General features: G+C 43.0%; 1 protein-coding gene across 1 annotated transcript in view; it reads left to right on the forward strand.

Moving 5' to 3' along the window:
- CPS1 (carbamoyl-phosphate synthase 1) overlaps nt 1-20,461 on the forward strand; it is a 91,810-nt gene that overhangs the window by 41,440 nt on the left and 29,909 nt on the right. The window contains exons 21-25 of the mRNA XM_009956383.2: nt 3,786-3,904; nt 13,802-13,943; nt 15,757-15,822; nt 16,392-16,455; nt 19,891-20,072. Coding sequence (XP_009954685.1) covers nt 3,786-3,904; nt 13,802-13,943; nt 15,757-15,822; nt 16,392-16,455; nt 19,891-20,072 — 573 coding nt within the window. The remainder of the gene's footprint in view (nt 1-3,785; nt 3,905-13,801; nt 13,944-15,756; nt 15,823-16,391; nt 16,456-19,890; nt 20,073-20,461) is intronic.

Genomic DNA, 20,461 nt, shown 5'->3' on the forward strand with positions numbered 1-20,461 from the left:
GCCCTTTGAGCTGACGTGTAGACACATCTCATGTCCTCCACATGAGTGTGGGGTGCCAGGGCAGTGCTGTATTTGTAAATAGGTTTTCATGTAGCTGTTCCTCTTATAAATGGCCTGAATGAAAAGCACAAGATGTTCTATAAACGTGTGGCTTGTCCAGCTGTTGACTCTCACTCTTCAAGCTGGGGAAATGTGTGCCTTCATAAGTGTAGAACATCCTTCAGCAGCTGTGCTTCATCTTTGTTATAGCTTTCTCTTGTGACTGAGAGAAAAATCTTGCTTCTTGTCTCTGAGTGGCTCAGAGATGTTTTATTAAAGGTTAATCTTAGCCTGATGTTAACAAAAGGGATCTGGGGATATGAAGGTGAGTTTGGGCCCCACTGAACACTCTGGGTGTTCTCAGCTGGTGGCATTTTCACTGGGAGCTGTTGAAAAAAAGCAAGATCAAAGTCTTAATCCCTTCCTATAAAGAGCTGCCTCTGTCTGACACAGTGCACTAATTCATCCCTGTTAATAACTGAGGCAAACAATATCAACAAGGTACTTCTGGCAGCTGGGGCTGCCTGCCTGGAAATCCCTTTCCAGCTTGCTGACATTTGAAAGCCAACTGTTAGTCTCTGTTAGCTGTCAGTTTTATTTGAAACAGGATGGAGCTTCATTGTGTGTCTTCTCCTCCCTCCCTCCTGCAAGCCCCACTAGTCAACTCTCTAAGGCTTTTTACTTTTTCTCTCTGTTGGATGATGAAAACAGTAACTGTTCAGGTGAAAGAGGAGGGAGTTCAGCTGCCATTCAGAGCTATTGCTCTTGTAATGGGACTCCCTGTTGTAATGTAAAAGAAGGCACTGGGAAAAAGGCTGCAATAGATGAGACTTGTTCCTTGGCCAGAGTGGCCAAGTGCTGCAAGGATGTAACTGTCTGATGACCAGGATTGGTCAGGCTGTATCAGATCTTTTCCGGGCCCTCTTAGGGATTGTATACAAAGTGGCCTCAGAAGGCTTAAGCTGTGGATTTGATCCACGCTCTGTTTTATGCCAGGACCCTGGTCTCCTAATTGTCCACACTACAGACATGTTAGTTTGCACTTGTGCTCCTGTCCACAGGCAGCTACATACTTCCTTTGGTGAGGAGCAGGGATGGGACTGCAGGAACAAGGGTGCTGGTTGTTGTTTGGCCTGGAGACCAGTTGTGCTCTCTGACTCACGGTGTGAGGACAGTCCTATAAACCCCTTAGCTTCCCAGCATGGGGCCAGTGTCTACTGGGTGGCACACTCTTGAAGGTGAGCAGGGCTCTAAAGTCATGCTGTCCTGCTGTGTCTCCCTCCCTCTTCTACTGTGTGTTTAGCCTGTATTCCTTCATATAGGTTTGAATAGAGTAAAGCCATTGGAGTGCTGTCCAGGGCCCCTGATCAAACCCTACACAGATTTTCTGCCTGGAAACCTGATTTGCCCCTGTAGTTTAGGGCGTTATAGTGGTAATTTGGGAGCAAGAGCTGCCTGTGAACTCATTTTTCTGTCCCAGTATGTATGCCACAGGGGTGAAGATGGTATATTTTCTCTGTCCGTTCGCTGATTAAGGAAGGGAAAGCATTTGTTTTTTTATTTGCCCTTGATGGTCCCTAGGACTTTTAAATAAAGTGCCCTAAGTAGATTAAATGTATGTGGTCATGTTACCTGTGTGTGTGTGGCCCAGGGACCATTGACTGAAGGTTGGAGATCCTCAGGACAGGCAAGCCTGCACGTGTTTTGTGAAAATAGATGGGCAGAAGAAAGGCCTGTTCATGTCCCACTAATGTGGCAGTGTGACCTTACCCACCAAGTGCTAATGAATCAGGATGGGACGGACCCCTTACTCGTTGCCTTACACCAGTATTATACCCAGAAATGTGAGAAGCCCAGCCTTGTTATTACCAGTGTTCAGGGACCACTGTGGTGGCCCCAGGTTTCTCTTTGCAGGCATTTGGAAGAGCAGTAGCTGTTGGGTGCCAAGTGCTAGCTGACAGTGTGTAAGTGACTCATTACTCTAAAGGAACAAAACGTGCATTAGCAATTTTCACCGCTGCTTGTGAGCAAGCAGGCTACTGCCTCTGAGGACAAGAGAATAATTGTGAGAGGGAGACCTGAGCAAGCTGGCTGGAAATCCTTAAAAAAGGTAGAAGATGGTGTCAGTATTTTGTAGCACCCGATGAGAGTTGTTACCCATCCCTTGTCTGTTCAGTGGTGCCTCCTTGGAGCACAGCACTGAATTGACCTGTGCATTTCTCTTGGGTGGCATGAAGTTTCCACGTCACAGTGATGAAGTATGTGGTGATGGTACAACATTGTGTCCACAGCTTGGTAACTCGGAGGAATAATGCTGGGGTGCAGTGGGCCAAACTCACTCCTAGATTAGTGCTGGTGTTTTCTTCAGTGACTTTCTTGCTCTGACTTTGTTCCGGGGATGCTGCCCTGCATGAAAACAATCACAGAATCACAAAATGTTAGGGGTTGGAAGGGACCTCAAAAGATCATCTAGTTCAACCCCCCCTGCCAAAGCAGGACCACCTAGAGTAGGTCACACAGGAATGCATCCAGGAGGGTTTTGAATGTCTCCAGAGAAGGAGACTCCTCCACCTCTCTAGGCAGCCTGTTCCAGTGCTCACCTCACCTGTTTCACCCTCACAGTGAAAAAGTTTTTCCTTATGTTAATGTGGAACCTCCTATGCTCCAGCTTGCACCCTTTGCCCCTTGTCCTGTCATTGGCCATCACTGAGAAGAGCCCGGCTCCATCCTCCTGACACTTGCCCTTAATGTATTTATAAACATTGATGAGGTTAAGCATGGTAACAAATTAATGAGCCTGATTACTTCAGCTCAGCAAAGATACTGTGCCGATATTACCATTACAGTTGATCGTAGTTGTATTTCTCAGGGGAGTTGTAACTGTACACCACTGGTGAGACCCAAAAAATATCAGTGATAGAAGATACAGCCTCAGTTGTACTGGGGGGCTCTTAGCATATTGCTCTGAGATTTTTTTTTTAATACTGCAATGTCCTGTAAAACATTGTCGTTTGAATAATAACTCGGTGGGGTTCCTTTTTACCCCATGGTTGCAAATAGTTTGATAAAAATAAAATTAATAGCTCCAGCAAGACAACGTAGGGGAATTTGAATGATCTTGACATGAACTTGAAATACAGAGCAAGAAGCCTGGGTTATACTGTAGCTGCAGTGTGTCACCCAGGACTGGGCTTTCTATTGCTTCCAGGGGATTTCAAGGCCATATTTGATTCAGCCTTGTATTTTGAGGGTAAATTAAGATTTATGCTCCAAAGCAAAAAGTTCCTCCACAGCTGAGAAGCTGAACCTTGCTGTTTAACGTTTGCAGCTAGGAAGTTGGCAGTGGGTCTGAGATTTAGGCAACTTGAGCAGTAAGGGGTGCAGATAGAAGACTCGGCACTGCAGTCTGAATGTGCCTTGCTGTAGGTAGTTAAGGCACACACCCAGTGGCTGCCAAGCCTTGTTGCCATCAGTTTGGCTGCTGGCTCTGTGAAAAGCAAATTATCACTTCTTCGAACAGAAGCCAACTTTTGGTACCAAAGCATGTGCAGAAGTGGCTGGTGCCTCCCTAAGCTGCTTGAGGGGCATGTTTTCTGGGGTAGATGAACCTTTGATTTGTCCATCTTAGTCTACAGTACTTTTTATGTCTTTATGCTATATATTTGCTGCTACCTATTTGCAGACTAAACCTGTATTTGCAAAGCATGTATTAAAGGGGCTATTTGGTGCTGCCTTATTTTTGGCAGGCCTTGGATAACGAAGTCCCTGTGGATGTCATTCACAAACTCACAGCCATTGACAAATGGTTCCTGTATAAGATGCGCAGCATTGTGAACATGGAGAAGATCCTGAAGGAAGTGAACAGGTAAGAAAAGTCAACAGCTTTGTCCTAGGACACAACAGTCCTTCTGGGGGTTCTTCTACTGGGAAACCTGTAGAAAGCCCTGAGCACAGATGCAGTCAGTGCTGAGAAGTTTATTTCAGTGCTTGGAGTAAGCAATGTTGTCTTAAAACCTAGTTCACTGCTTCACCCAGACAGAAGAAATTTCTGAGAATATTCCTTTTGGTAAAAGAACTTACTTGAGTGTTCTAGGCATCTTGGCTGTTCTCAGGGATTATGGAAGTTCTGATTTTTTTTAGAAAATCTGCATTGTATCTCTGAGGCTAAAGCTGGGAATGTGGATGGTCTGCAACAAGTAACAGTAGGCTGAACTCACAGAGTTAGCCTTCAAACACAGGACTTATCTTGACTTACTACGCCTGAGGGTCAAATACACTGAATTTTTTTTCCTAGGTCTGGCCAACTGATTTTTAAGCCTTTCTGCCTTGCTGGGATCATGCAGTATGTGTTGCTTTTGTACTGCACTTTCAAACATCTATGATTCCAGACGTATTTAAATATAAATCTTTTTCTTCAAGAAAAATGACCGTATAAAACTAAGCAGGAAAGATAGCAGTAAATTAAAGCACTGTGCTGTATTTCAGTTCCAGCCTCTTGCTGACTTGAGCTTTCCCTTCGTGGTTTACGACGTTGGGAGAACCTCCTTGCTGAGTTAGTGGCTGTATGTTGGCCGGCTTTTCTGCTTCGGGTACCCGCTGTGTTAACCACGTTTCACCACATGATGGCACTGGGAGCGCACTGTAGCCAGCACGTCACTAAGGTGCTAGTTACTTCATCTGCTGTGATTTCTGCTTCTTTGACCAGCTGCACGGTTTTAAGTGAGCAGCTCTTGCTCTCCCTTGCCCCCTGGAACAAGCTGGATCTGGAGCTAAACAAAAACAAATGTGGAGGGAGATGTCAAAGAGCAGTAGCTGCCTAATTATTTACAAAAAATCTATTGTTTGTCTGCACAAGTTTTTGCCCTCTAACATCCGTGTCATGTTACATTTGTCTCAAGAGCCTTAAATTTATATGTGCAGCTCCTGAGGAAGAAAAACAATATATCCAGAATCAGTTTGATTTCCTCGCTGTTGGAGTGGTGTGTTTTGGAATGGTGCACTTGGGACCCCAGAGTTTGGCCCCATCCTTAGCTGGTATAAATCTAGGATCATTCCACAGAGGCTGATCATGCTGAACTGTCCTATATCACTGAGCCTACTTTATCACTGAGTTTCCTGCAGTGGGTGGCAAGTGATAGTGCTACTAGTAGTGTGATCAGTAGCTGGTACCATCGCACATAGTTTTTCATCTTTCTGGTGACTAGGCAGCAGACTATATAGATGGCCTGCTACAGAAAGCCCTTTCACAGTATCCAGCCTTGCATTTGTATCAATCACACGCAACCAATGTTTTGTCCCTTGTAAGTGGGTTTGTGCAATTCAACTCAGATTGCAGGTGGTATCATTAACTTAGTCTTATTTGCTTATTGATGCAGATTTTCACGCCAATATCCTTACTCAGACCTTCCCAAGGAAACTGTCTTACCTCACAGCCTGCATTGGAAGGAGGGGATGGATTGTCCAGCTGCATTATGTTGAAGGCACGTTGGCATAAAGGCAAAGAGCCAGGGAAAAACATTTCTGACCTGAACTAAGAGACTAGTCCAGTGAGCCACATCAGGAAACACATTTCTGCAAACAGCCAAGGGAAAGCCAATTGAGTGATGCAAATGAGTCTTGGCACACATGTGTTCTTCCTGCAACCAGCTGTTTCCAGTCCCCAGCATGCCTGGCATAAGTTTTACGTGTGCTACAGAATTATTTCCAATTGAAAAGAATGAGCTGTGACACTGTCATTGCTTTAAATCTTTTTGTTGTTAAAATACAGTTACCAAAACCAGAAGTAGTTGCCCTGTTCCCAGGCACTGTTGCTGGTTGCAAGCTCACTCTCTGTTTGGTTGAATCCACCCCTTGCTTTTTGTCTCTGGATTAATTTGTGGGTTCTTTGCAGTGAGGTTTTGGATGCAGTTGGAGTAACATCTCTGGCAAGAGTCTTGATTTGGGCCCTGCAGAGCTGTTGTAGAGAGTGGTAACAAGGAGATGGTCTTTGCCAAGAGGAAATTTAGAGCTAGAACAAGTGGGTATGACAGACAGATGGGGAAGGAAGATCACAGGCAGGTGCAGGCCTTTGTGAGCAGTTAAGCAAGCAGCATTCACATACCACATGCTGCATTGCATCCTTACCATGTGGAGTGATTCAGAGGTGAGCAGAAGGCCTCACCAGTTTATGCAGGTGATCTGTTTCCATGTGTGAAATGTTGCATGGGATAATGTTATGGGGGTGGGACGACAGCTTTCTGACCTATAAATGTTTGTCCATTCTTAGTCATGCATAGGCAAGGCCAGCCATTTGCAGAGAGTGGAGGCTGGGATGGGCACCCTCTGCCCCATTTATGTTTGTCCCAGTGGACTTCTTTCTGAAGATTTGACCCAGTGCTGATGAGACTGTTTAACTTCTGTCACGCTGCAGCAATGTTTCCATTTGACTCTGCCTCTGGGCCCTCTAAGATGGAGAAGGAGTTGTTCCAGGTTGTGTTATTTGGCTGCAGGGAAGCAAATGGACCAAGTTGAATTGAGAAAAGAAAGCCATTTTGCGAGTACTTGCAAGAATATGCAGTAGTATCACACACACATCAAACATGTACCTCTGCTGTTTGTCCTGTGACCTACGTGTTTTTCATTTTAAGCAGAAACTTCCATTGTGGGTTTTCTGTTATTTTTGACTGATTACCTCCATACCTTCAGTAATGTAATCTTGACTATAACCTTCCCCACCACACACAAACAAAACCACACATACATACACATGCATGTGGAAAGACCAAGCACCATCCCATGCTGCTAGTCCATGAATAGGCAATGGTGTATGGTGCAGTGGCAGTGCAATAGGATATGCTGTTCTCAGGAAATACTTTCCCTAGATTTGGCCTCGCCTGTCCCCTGAGAGAAAATGGAGGGGAAGGGCCCTGAAGTGATCCTACTGGCTGTTCATCACACAGCTCATGAAGGAGACAGAAATTTGAACAGACCATGTCTAGCTGTATGAGGCAGTGAGGACTCAGATGTGACTTTAAGGCCAGGATCATGGGCCCAGTCTGGTGCAAGTCAGATTTACAGTAGGGTCCAGCAACACCATCATCCCCAAGAGCACAGCCGAAGAGCCATGTTCCATCAAGACACTGGTACCCTGGGTGCAAGGGAAAGCCTCTTTTGGAATTTGTATTTGTTCTTTGACCATCTTCAGTGAGGATTTGTTTGCATGTGGCCATGGTCATTTTTATCTGTTCCAGATTTTGTGATTCGTGAGAACTGCGGCTGTATGCAAGGAGAATATATGACAAATGCCATTAAATATAGTTAAAGGGGTAGGCGACTATGGTGAAACTGTCAATTATGCCCAAGAGTCTTGGGGACAAAAGCCATGTTGAAAATCAGTATGCTCCTAAGTCACTTAGACATCTCTGTAGTAATTGAACCTGCGATTGATTGCGTTTGCCATTACTTGGGAGCTCACAGAGATGGGGGAAAAGGAGAGGTAATGGCATCAAGTTCACTGCTGGGGAAAATCTGACTAAGACCCAGGAAAGATTGGGCCATCTTGCAACAGGTGGAAGTATGAGTATATTGCCCAAAGAGGAACGTTTCAATATTGATACAAGGCTATAAATTAGAATTCAAATGAACAAAGAGGAGCATGATAAACCCCCATTTTGCAGTTGAGGAGCAAAGCACAGAGACAGTGATCTTACCCATAGTCTCAAAGACAGTCTGTCAGAACAGTGAACTGAATTCTGCCACCTTAAATCTCAGCTCTTCCAATTAACCTTAATGAAAACAGCGGATCTTCCTTTTGGTGGATACCAAACTAGCCAGCCTACTAGCAGTGCGAAATGATGGCACCAATCATGTTTTGATACCTTTATACTTTGGAGCTTTGGTTTGGAGAAGAATGTGTCCTTGTTCTGAGGGCATTGAGCGAAAGCACCTCCTAGCCCATGGTTTTCTTGAAAGGAATAAATGAAGTCCTGAGTATTGCTCTTGTCATTCCTAATGAGATACAGGTTAATGGGAAAACAGAGAAAAGTGAGAGGGTGCAGACGTCTTCAGCCCAGCATTTGTAGCCATGTGCTCTGCTCAGTGCCCCATGGAAGATGTTGTTTATTGCGAATTCTTTTTCAAAGCTCATGTCCTTGGGTCTGTGAAAGGTGTGCTTTGAAAGTTGCTTACTGGAAGCATGACTTGATTTCAAAACATGATTGTGGTGGAGTAACCACAGAAATACAGGTGCTGGAATTAAAAACCTGGCTCCAGCAGGTGACTTAGGAAACAATGCAGGAAGGAAAGATCAGACAGGCCATCAATAAGCTGTGCTCTTCCACAGTGGTTGCTGCACACCTGCTCTTCTCAAAAGCAGTGTTTCTGCTGACTTGTGTGCTTTCAGGACAGGTCAGAGTGTAAGTCAGATCTTGTGTGGGTATAAAGCAGAGCAGGTCCAGTGATGCTAAACAAGGCTGCACTGCTTTATACTGTTTGAGGAGCTGTCACTGACATATTTGTAGTACTTGGTTTTAACTAAGTGGTAAGATTACTTTTGTCGTCTTTGTGAACTGTGAGGCAGGGAAGACTGAGGAACAAATTAGGAATTCAGTACATGAGGAGAGTATAATATAAGCAGCTATTCAGTGCTGTTGTTTGTGCTTTGTCTGGATCCAACACAAGATACTTTCTATTTATCTTATAGAGCTGTTGGTAATTTTGCAGCTGTATTTTCTTTCAAAGCTTCTGTACATTTGTAAAAACGCAGTATGCATTTTTTCCTTGATACAGAGGTTATACAGGCATAGCCCTTTGAAAGCCCTTGGGGCCTGTAACGGGATATGTTGCACGAGCAGGGGAGTCTGTACCATGGCATCCCAGCAAAAAAACATAAAGCTCTCTTTTACTGGGGGTAGAAAATAGGCTTTGAGGAAGCATCTATGACCCATTTCTTGGCTGTGTTCTTGTGTGAGCTGCTGCTTAAGCATATCACTTAACCCTAGGTGTGAGTCATTTAGGTCCTAGGGTATAGTGTGAGGTTCATGTTACTTAAATCAAGATGTCCACAATGAGATTTATTAGCCGAGGGACCTGAATGTTAAAGATGCAGAGTGCTGGAGTGATAGTTGTTCAGTGAGTGAAATTTGTTGGTTTACAGCTCTTGCTTCCCTGAATGCTCCTTTGACAGCTTTTTGTCAGTCATCTCATGAATTTCTCAGGAGGGTAAAAACAGTAACAATCTGTCTTCTTGAAAAGAGAAGCAGGGAGAGAATATATACACCAATCTCATTATTTTAATTGTAGCACATTCAAAATATTGTAAAACATCAGGAGCAGTTAAGGAAGCCACTAGGAGCCTTGAAGCAGAACAGCACAATGAGGAAAAGAGGAAGAATATGTCTTTGTACATAATCCACCCTGAAATCAAGTAGGCTATTGAAACCCTTCAGGTCTGTGACTACGGAGAAAGGATGAGCTCTTTCAGGACTGGGCATTAAGCATTTTGGTTCCAGCACTTGCTCTCGATCCCCTTTGCTTGCCATAGCAAAACTGTAGTCTGGGCTTAAATCCACCCCCTCCAGACTTAGGAGGAGATGAGTTCAAGACTGATGGGCTGAGCTGGGATGTGCGCATCTTTGCAGCTCCTATGCGCATGTCTAAGCCACGTGAATAGCTGCTGAGGTAAACCAGAGGTGACGTGCAGTGGTAAGCCTGTGGGCTGACAGGGCAGATACTGACACAATATCTGTGTCCCAAATGCTCCCACCTCAGGCTTTGGCCCTCAGTTCACAAAATATTCCTGATCCTTTTGATCAAGAGCCATTAACATGCACTAAGTAATATGTGGATGGGCATAAACTTAACATACCAAAAATGAAGCAGAGCCTGATGTGGGAGACAAAAAAAAAGAGTGCTTCTTCCTGTATCCAGCTGAAGCTTTCTATCGGCATGTTTATTTAGCATTACTTCTAAACTGGTGGATCAGATGAAAGCCAGTCAGGTGAAAGAGGGCCATACTGAAGTAAGCAAGCTGTCCCGGTAATTGCAATGCTGCCAGTGCTCCTCCAGTCAGTTAATAGATTTCCCCAGGTCCTCTGTGCCAGGTGAAAATGTCCTCGTTAAGGGGAATTTATTCTATTTCCTTTTATTGTCTATTATTGAAAAAGTGAGTGGATGGAGTTCTGAAGATGACAGGGTGGAATTTTAAACACAAAGCAACAACAAATCAACACTGGAAGCTGAAATGTAGGCACAAGCAAGGTTCAGGAAAGGTTCATATTGTTTATAAACAGCAAAATGTGGAGGAGACATTAGCTTTCTGAGGAAGTGAACAGCCACTAAATGATCATGGCAGTGTGCAAAAGTCTAGTTGTTTGGTTTTGAAGCTCTAAAACTTCTGTCATTTTGCAAAGGCAAATGTTAGGAAAAAGGAGCGTTATAGGAACCTGGAATCATGGCCATTTAATCTTCCTTTGTTTCAGAATTGGTTATAAACCAGCAAGGGCATTCAATCTTTGGAAGATTTTTCACTCTGTGTTTGAAAAGTAAGTGATGCTCCAGGGGAAAGTGGGAGGCAGTAATGTAGGACTGGGTCATGTGTTTGGGAAAAGCCAGAACTGATTTTTTTCTTTTTTTTTTTGTGCTGGATTTCTGGTGAGCTTTTAGAAGGGTTATTTGCACTCAAGCGTTCAAAGAGTTCAGCCTGATCTTGCTAACTTTAGTGTCTGTAGCAAGTCTAAAGGGCTGTCTTTGAGCAAAGGCAGTGGGAGTGCTGGATCTTAAAAGTCATTACCCCTTAACTTCTGCGTGTCACAGTTTTGCTATCTGCAAGATAAACACCACCCTACCATACTGTTCACATGTTTCTTTATATTCTTTCCGTGAGAGTTGAGATATAAAAGCTAAAAATTACCCTTATTATTAAGTGGAAATTGTCCACATGTGAAGATATGTGTCTGGTACATGCAAGAGAGGCAGCCTGATTTCCATACCAGGGATGAGGGTTTTCAGCTTTCTGATCCAGTTCCCTCTAAAGATGGTGGAGCAATTCTGCTGGCTTACTGTACCTGCTCCTCCTTCTGGATGTGCCCCCAAATCCCTGGGAGCTGCATCAGGGTCTTTTGGCAATTTCTCACCTTGTGGCAGATTCTGGTTTCAAATACTTGGAAAGCAGCACTCTTGGGTGTTTGACTCATGCCGATTTTCTGTGACAATACTAAATAGCAAAACTGTTACATTCCCAGGGCTGTGTTGTCAGTTCTAGCCTTCCTGCCTCGTGATGAGCTGGGTGTGTTTCTTCCATGTTAAGCTGCGTCTGTGGCGGTGAGAAATGAGAAAACCATGTCTAGATGCTGCTTGAATAGATGTTCCCACTGCATCTTTCTTATTAGCCACATTGAAAGCTGCATCTCTTACTTTTTCTTTAAATTGCATTGGGAGTAGCTGAGGGAAAAAAATACACTTTCATTTGCCCTTTAGGTACTCAGCCTTTCTCTTGCACACTGGTTGTGCTATACAAAACTGGTTACCTTTTTGCACAGATTAGTAACTGTCCTAACCTAATTTAAGCTGCTAGCCCAAGGCAAGTGACTCATGTCACCAAATAATCACTGCTTTTCTTCTACCCGCTCTGCTGGGGGGGGTGACAATGAATGATATTGTTATAATGAGATACAAAAAACTGAGCAGAAACAAGAGGCAAATGAAGGCAATTTTCTTTCTCTTGTCAGTAATCAAATGACAGCCAGCTATGCGTGTTTCTGAGGCAGAAGGGAGGGAGAGCAAGGGAGTAAACTGCACTGAAACAGGCTCATTTTCTTGGGGTCATCTGGTCCACTCACTTGTACTTAGGGAATGATGACGCTAGGAGAGAAATCTAACATGGCTGCATTCTTCCTAAAAGTTGGCAACGGCTAACATCTTTTTTGCCAGAGAATTGGCGTATTTTGCTTTGTTTCTTCATGTAAAACACTCATCGATGCCTTCAGTTCTGGCATTCACAGTTTATGCAAGAAGGCCTGCCTCTGAGCTGAGATCAGAAAGTGGAAAGTTCTGGGGAGAAGCAGAGGAGTTTTGTGCCGGAGGTGTTAGTGCATGGGAACCACAGGCTTTCTTCACATACTTCAGCGCTGCAAAGTGGGTCTTATTTTGGGAAGTCTTTCTGCACCCAGAACTACATCCAAAACGTGGGAAGTTCAACCTGCTGGATTAGGCAGGACTGTTTCCTTCTGACACTAGCAAAGAGCAGGATCTGCTGGAGTAAGGAGGGTGATGTGGTAGATGGTTGTGAAGCAGATCACGGGTGTAAGTGGTACTCCTTCCTGGAGTGCCCTGAGGGCAGAGCAGGCTGGTGGTTAGTGTCAGGCTGGGATGCAGTGCAGAGCATAACAGTTATAGTGAGTGTTTCCTTTCTGCAAATCCTCACTAGCTGTCTGCTATGCTATTGCAGGCAGATGGAGTACTCTGTTCTCGTATTTCAGTGGAAGGAGAGGTGGCATTGGAGCGTTTGTAAAGGAAAACCCATCTAGCCAGGGATCTGAACCCAAAAGTTTCTGGTCCACAGTTCTGCTCTCGGAACATCTGATTTGACATTTCAGTGACTCTCACTTGTTTTGCACTAGCCTGACTTCACAGAGGGCAGCAGAACCGCTCTGTGCCTAGGCCAGAGTGGAAAATCCAGTCCAATGACTCTTTCATGCTTCAGCTTCCTGACACCTTGCAATAAAGCAGCCTTACTCCTCTTTTCCCTCTGAAATAACATAATGCTATTTATTTAAAAATACCGCGAAGCAAAGGACAAAATTCAAAAGCTCTGATTTAGGAAAATTGCTTGTTTGTTAATAATTTCCTTTTTCCTGATTCAGAGCTTGCTCATAAAATATTGATTTATTGGGCAGGCAAGGATGCTCTTGGCAATGAGGATGAAAAGCAGAAGTACTGATAAAAAATACATAGGGTTTTTTTATGTCTTTGCAAAAGCTAAGCTTAGAAAAGGTAGCTTAGAAACAGAGACAGGCAGAAACTCTAAGAGCTGTAGGTGGAGTAAAAACGAAGTGGAACAAAAATAGTGTGGGAGAGAAAAAAGTGTAGGGAATAAAGGAGGAATGGAGAAGATGGAAAAAAGCAAAATGTGCAAGAAACTGTTGAGCTGCAGAGATTGTCAGGAAAAGCAATGCATTTGAAATTATCAGCAAAAACTAGGACTCCTGAAAAGCAAAACCAAGAGAACAAGAATATATGGAAGTATTGAGAGATCCTGATTGCAAATATGAAATAAAAAAAGGTGCCTGTGCTTTACTCTATCCCACTCTCTCCATAGAACAAGGGGAAATGACAAAATTCAAAAGCTCTGATTTAGGAAAATTGCTTGTTTATTAGTCATTTCCTTTTTCCTGATTCAGAGCTTGCTTGCTTATAAAATATTGATTTATTGGGCAGGCAAGTATGCACTTGGCCTTATTGAAACTCATGGAATTGCCTTGGCCCAGCGATCCAGCCTGTCTAGGTGCCTCTGTAGAGCTTTCCTACCCTCAAGAAGATGGACTCTTCCACCCAGTTTGTTGTCATCTGCAGACTTACTAAGGGTGCACTCCATCCCCTCATCCAAATCATTGATAAAGATGATAAACAGGAGTCGCCACAGTACTGAGCCCTGAGGGACACCACTCGTGAATGGCTGCCAACTGGATTTAACTCCATTGTCCACAACTAAAACCATTGACCATGACTACATTCTAAGTATTCCTATAAAGCCTCACGCAGAGGTGTTTTTCTTATTTAATCCCAGTGAAACAGTTCCAGAAGAGACACTGAGGAGAGCCAAACAGATTGGGTTCTCAGACAAACAGATTGGGAAATGTCTGAGGCTGACTGAAGTCCAGTGCTGTCAGCTGAGACGGAGGAAGAATATAGTGCCCTGGGTGAAACAGGTATGTGAGAAACATTGCTGCTTGTGGTGGAGGCTTCCAAGAGTGCAAGGAGCAGGAGACCTCCATGTCTTTAGAAACAGCTGAGGTAAACAAAGCAGAACCCCTGACACTGTTAACATCCATGGGAGTTTTGACATTGACATTGGGGAGAACAGATTTCACCTACATGGCTGTTACTTCTGCACTGCAGGCATCAGTGTAATGACATGAACATCCCCAAAGAGAGACTCAGAATATTCTTGTTCTTATTCTGTTTGGCTGAGGGGGATATGCAGCTATCTGGCTTCAGGAGAAGGCTGAGAGTGCTGGCCTACCATGGTGTGACCACGAAAAGTGTAATATGTCTTTTCTCTTGGTAGTAACTTCTACAGGATAATACTTTATTTGAAGTGTGCTATTGTTATGGTTCATTTGCTATTCATTGTGATACCACGAGCAGAATGAGCTCATCTAGTATTCATGGCAGTGTCATGAGTGCTTTGCTAGGTGTTCTGCTGCTGCATTTAAGGTATGTTGCTATTAAACTGCTACCAGCTGTTTTTTTTTTCTTTGTCCTTAAAGGGGTAAAAAACCCACAACCCAAACTACTGAATGTTTCTGAAAGAGCCCATCTGTATCGTCAGGCCAAGTTTCAGGTGCCAAATCTCATTCTGTTCTCCAGCTGTTTTTTTTCTTCTATGTCCTCACCTGGCCTACAGAAATGTGCTTGGTCTTGCACTGTGTTCTTTCAGCTGCAGTGGCACTGCAGTGCTGGATTGATTTTGTGCCAAGGTACCCTTAATAACGTCATTCTACTTATGCCTGCATTTGTGGCTTCTTGAGCCATGAAGTACAAGTTGCAGTATTAGAAACAGTAATGAGCAGCAGACACTTACATAGTGCTAATGACGTAAGGTCACATTCTTCATTAATCACAAGGATTTGGACAGTCAGTGGAGATTCCTGAAAATACTTGAAGATTGGTCAGATTTTTAAATGGTATAGCATGTAAAAATTTGTATCAGGACTGCTTTAATTTTGTTCCCTGTTCAGTACTCCATGTAGAAATATTTCAGCCGTTCGTTCAGGAAACTTCAGCAATTGCTCGTGACCTATATGGACTTGTTACTGTGTATAATCTGCAATAAGTAATTGACACAAATAGTTTTTGAAGAGCCTAGTAGGCAAACTATTCTTCTGGGCTCTCTGGTGACTAATTAAGTAAGAAATTGTGGAAAACTGCGTGTAAGGCGTGGTTGAAAATTACTCTTCCTTTGTGTACCATTTAATTATCAAAGCATGAGTTATATTGTGACATAAATACATATAAGTACTTGCACTGCTGGCTGCTACTTGGCATGATCTCAAAGTGATATTGTGTGCGTGTCTGTATTCAACGTGGGAGTAAGATGAGGTCAAGAGTATACTGTGAAGATCCCAGACGGCGCAGCTAGAGAGGACAGGAGACCTGGAGGAATGGAGATCTGTGTAATTAACGTTGCCAAACTAACTAGAGAATGAGGGCCTCGGCAAGAAGGGATGGATGGGGAAAGTTCCTGGGCTATAAAGGTGTTTTACCGAAGAGGTGCACAGCTATAACTGCAGCTTAGAGATGTCAGACTGTCCTTTTGACTGAACTGTAAAGTCTGGGGGGAAGGCCAAGCATATGCTGCATTGCCAGCATGCAATAGTTCTGATCACCTCCTTTTGAGGAAAGACATGATGGGAAAAATAATAGGCCAGAAATAGGAGTGGAAGAGGAAAAACTGAAGAAAAAGTCCAAAGCCTGTGTGTAAGAAAGACTAAGTCACAATCCCTCTTCTTCCTCGTACAGATTGACACGCTGGCAGCAGAATACCCAGCAGTAACTAATTGCCTCTACCTCACGTACAACGGGCAGGTAGGCATGTTTGGAAACAACAGTCTCATTGCTGTCTATTTTGATCACTTTCCCCCATACCGTGTTATTTCTGGAGATCTTGCAGACATCTCAGTCTCTGTAGCAATTATTTTGGATGGTGTTACATATAATCCCCTTACAGCAGGCCTGAAACTTTCTCTTGCTCAAATACTGATCCAGAGCATTTAGTCTTCGTGCCCCTATGCTGTTATCATCCTCTCCTGTGCAGCTGTACTTGCATCCTCTGTGCACAGATCACGTGCTGGGAATGCAGAACTCATGTTTCGCTCATCTCATCCTAGGTTTCACTTTTACGTGAAACTTAGCAGCTCCTTAGGCTGCTCAAATAGCCAAATTGGAAGTGCTGTGTCTCTTTTGGTTTGGGTACAGCACCACTAATTCCAGAAGAGTTGCACTTGATTTACGCTGCAGTAAATGAGGTCAGACTTGAGCCCTGAAGGATCAAACTGTTGGATATGGGCTGAGCCCCAGAAACTGTTATCCTGAAAAGCATGGAGTTAAGTGCTGTGGAGTACAGAACTTAATGACTTTTATCCCTCCCTTCTCAGGAACATGATGTAAAATTTGATGACTGTGGAGTGATGGTATTGGGCTGTGGACCGTATCACATAGGTAAATATTTCTTACAACTCCTCTGTTCTCCTTGCATCCTCAAGCCTTCGTTGGATATTCTTGTGGTTCATTTGTTCCTCTTCTCATACGGTGACAAAACCCTCCAGAGCACAGTGCACAGGACATCAGTTCCTAACACAAGGTTTGCTTTTTACACTTACTTGGAGACTTCATTTCACACCCTGGAAAAAACAGGAGAATTTTACTACTTTTCACCTATCACTTTAGTTGTGATTTCCACAAAGTTTTAGGGAATTTTTTTAATCTTACTTTTTGTACATGTTAAGGTCTTGAGAACATGATACCTTGTATAGGAATTCGTTGCTCCCACACCAATCTTGTATGTTTACTGCCAGTTCATGACTATGTTATTATGTACTATCCATCCTGTAAGTAGGGGTGACTTTGAAAATATTTTGATATCTTCAGCTGCTTTTGTATAAGGAAGTCTCTGCTGTTTTTTAGCCCATTCATATGGTTATGAAGCATAAAAACTTCCTCATGGACTATGAGTATTGGGTAGACAGACTGCTGAATTCTGTATATGATGACTTTCACTTTTTCTGTTCATGGATCCTTCCTAATAGCTTGCAATTATTGACAAGAAAAAAATTGCTTGTTATTCAGAGATATTTTTGCTCTACATCTCACAAGTAGTGGTGATGATGGTTTTTGAAAGCTGGAATTTAAAACTGCATCTGTTTGTTTTGCTTGGATGGATAGGTCATGTGCTACGCTCCTGGTGCTGTTTGTAGGATGTGTCTTTTTGAACCCAGTTTCCAGTATGAATGTTCAGATGAGTGAAGTCAGGAGGAACACTCCGTGATTATGGTTATTTTTTGTGAATGCTACTGCCAGTCAACATGCTCTGTAGCATGGTTACAAAAAAATGAACATAAAAAAGGTTGGCAGTGTTGTTCAATTATTTGATCAAATTTATGTGAATATATTTAGCACTGTTCACCTAAAACTCCTAATTGCTTAATTTAGCTACACAGATCTGATCTTGGTCTTACCTGTTCTGTAGCTTTGATTAGATCAAGACAATATTTGGAAGAGGCTGCAACTAAATATAGGCTGCTAAAGGAACCCATTACTTGCATCTCAAAGATATCTTTTTTTTTCTAGCTGCAATATCAAAGTTGACTACTTTTTTTTTTTTTTTCCTTTTCTTATCTGTTGAAGGCAAGTAAGCAGTGTGCTTTTCCTCTATGCGTTCAGAATTGTAATCATAATTCAGTGGGATCGACTTAATGTTCCCTGGGGATTTACATTTACAAAACAGGAACAAGTCAGAAAGGACTAAATCATTTGGATGGAAGTTAAACATGTGACTTTTTTTTTTTTAACAAGATTCTTATTTCCTTTGTGAAAACTGAGTTTTAGACTAAAAAAAAAACCTTATGAATTTTACTTGAAAATATTTTGAAATCTATTACAGGAAAGTCTTGAATATGTTGACACTCGGAAAGAAATAAAATTATTTGGGGGAACTGTGAGGTCATTTCAAAACTCATGCTATATTCTGTATTTAAAAAGAAAATGATTCAAACTGAAGTGTCTTTTTTTAAGTTTTCTTGATAACTAATATGCCAAATAGAAATATGAGGTGAGTCAGCACAGTTGCACACTCTTGAACTTTAGAGCTTTCTTTGATGCACCTTTTGTGCACACATGAAGGCCTCTGGCTCAGTGAAAGCCTGAGCTGCAGTGTATGATTTGTGCTCTGGGGGGTATTGCTCAAGGCAATGCATGCTCTCCGCTTGCTGCCGGGAGGTTGGCTTCTGTCCCGGGACGGGGCTTTGTTTGTGTGAATGTCAGCCCTGAAAGCAGTATAAATAAGCTATTCCACCAACTGCGTGGACCAGCAGAGTCCTCTGTAGGTTTTAACAAGTGCATGTAGATTTAACGTGATTGAAACCTGAAAGTGAGTTCAAAAACATGCCTGTATTAATACAGTAATTATCTTCTGAGGAGCAGTGTCTGGTTATGTTACAACAGTCATTACTGGTACTACTAACTGCTGTTTTCCCTTTTCCCACTGTTTGGACAATTAGTGGATGTGGCTGGAATATACTTACAAGTGTTCAGCTGGTTTCCCAGGTTTTGTCTAAAGCAGTCAGTCAGATGGGGACTTCAGATGACCACTGTGTCCCAAAGTTGAGGTTTCTTATGTGTATAAGAATACTTGAATAATGGAAGTGGAATACAAAAAGTAAACAGGCATCTGGTGACCTTCCTAGGGAGCATCCAGCTTCAGATTTGATTTCCCTCTCTCTTCTGTGGGATTTTAGCTGAGGCCTAGACATGTTTTGATGTTCCTGTTTGACAGAAGTAGGGAAATAAATTGTGTGCCTGTCAGTGAGTGACCTGTGACAGTCATCTGTTTGTGACTAGGTGGTAGAGGCAGCAATTAAACACAACCTGAAATTCCAGTGTATCTTCATGCAATTATATATAAAAATAATTGTATCAGTGGTTAACAATCATGTAATGACTGTGACTGCATTATGATGAGGCCAAGGTTTTCTTGTAGACTGTAAGCATAACCACTTGATGATGGCTTTTTTTTTTTATACACATCTTTATCTGCTTGTGGTACCTCTTAGATGTTTGAGCACAGAAATTTATGGGACAGTAGCTGTTGGGTAATGCTGCAGTCCAGACTTGCACTAAGTCCTGCAGCTTACCCAAGACCAAGTCCTGGTGCTCACCCAAGCACCAGGTGATTCCCTCTGTGCCTCACTACTTTGGAAGTGGCCACGGTGCTACTCGGGGTTCAGAGCAGTAGGATGTGCTTGTCCCACAGTGTTGCCATAGTCGCTGTGGCCTTAAATCAAGATAAAAGGATCACAGAGTGCCTCTAAAAATGCTTTTCTACCGATTTGCCTTATCTAGACTCAGTGCATAGGAAGGTCACTGAGTTGTAATTTTTCTGTTGTTAGCTTAGCCATACTCTGCTTTTCTGGAAGGTAAAAAGCACTTCAGTCTTCTGGTTTTTAAACCACACTTGTACAAATGTTTTGTGTTTCCTGGAGTAAACAGCACTGTCTTATAATAATTGGACTCAGTTTCATCACATCTAAGCTTCTGCCTCTTAAGTTTATCTCAAAGCATGTTGATTGGGAGGCAGTAGTAGCTGGATGGGCATCAAAAGCAGACATGAGTGTTTGAGTGCAGGATGACAAACATGTTATACAGTCCTGTCACTCCTGAGCAGCTGAGCCAACTTACCTATTGTGCTTGGAGGCTCACGTTTGTGGATGATTAGTTTCCATGGGAGGACAATTAGATTTATTGCTCTGAGCTGACAGGAGGCAATACTGTTTTGGTGGTTTTTTCTTTTTCTTTTTAAGCTTGAGTGCCGAGAACGTCTGTTTATGTTTCCTTCTCTGCATCCTTCCTTTCCTTGCCCACTTTTCTGTTTCCTGTCAGGCAGCAGCGTGGAGTTTGATTGGTGTGCTGTCTCCAGTATCCGCACACTGCGTCAGCTTGGCAATAAGACTGTCATAGTGAATTGCAACCCGGAGACAGTGAGCACAGATTTTGATGAGTGTGACAGACTGTACTTTGAGGAGCTGTCATTGGAAAGGATTCTGGACATCTACCAATACGAGGTAAAGACAAGCAGAAGCACAATAAAAAGCCATGAAGCTAACCAAACTTTTCAAAATTCATGTCGCTACCTTGCTTTGGCAGAGCAGCTGGGGACAAGGCGAAGAGCTTGCTAGCAAAAGCTGTTTGGTTTAGATCCCAATGTTGCATTTTACACATCGCTGATGTTCCTAGCAGACTGCTCAATAATGAATGCCAAGTAAATATTACATTATTTTGCAAGATGCCATATTGTGCAATATTTACAAGCAGATCTAATTTACTGCACAATCATTTATCGCACAAATTGTTCTGCCCTTGCGGTGCTGAGCTTTAGCACTTAAGCACATCCTTGACTTTAAGCACCAGTACTCTCCCTGAAGCAGGAGAACAAGTTACGTGCATAACACTA

This window comes from Leptosomus discolor, chromosome 5 (assembly GCF_034619465.1).
Source record: "Leptosomus discolor isolate bLepDis1 chromosome 5, bLepDis1.hap2, whole genome shotgun sequence".
Taxonomy (NCBI): Eukaryota; Metazoa; Chordata; class Aves; order Leptosomiformes; family Leptosomidae; genus Leptosomus; species Leptosomus discolor.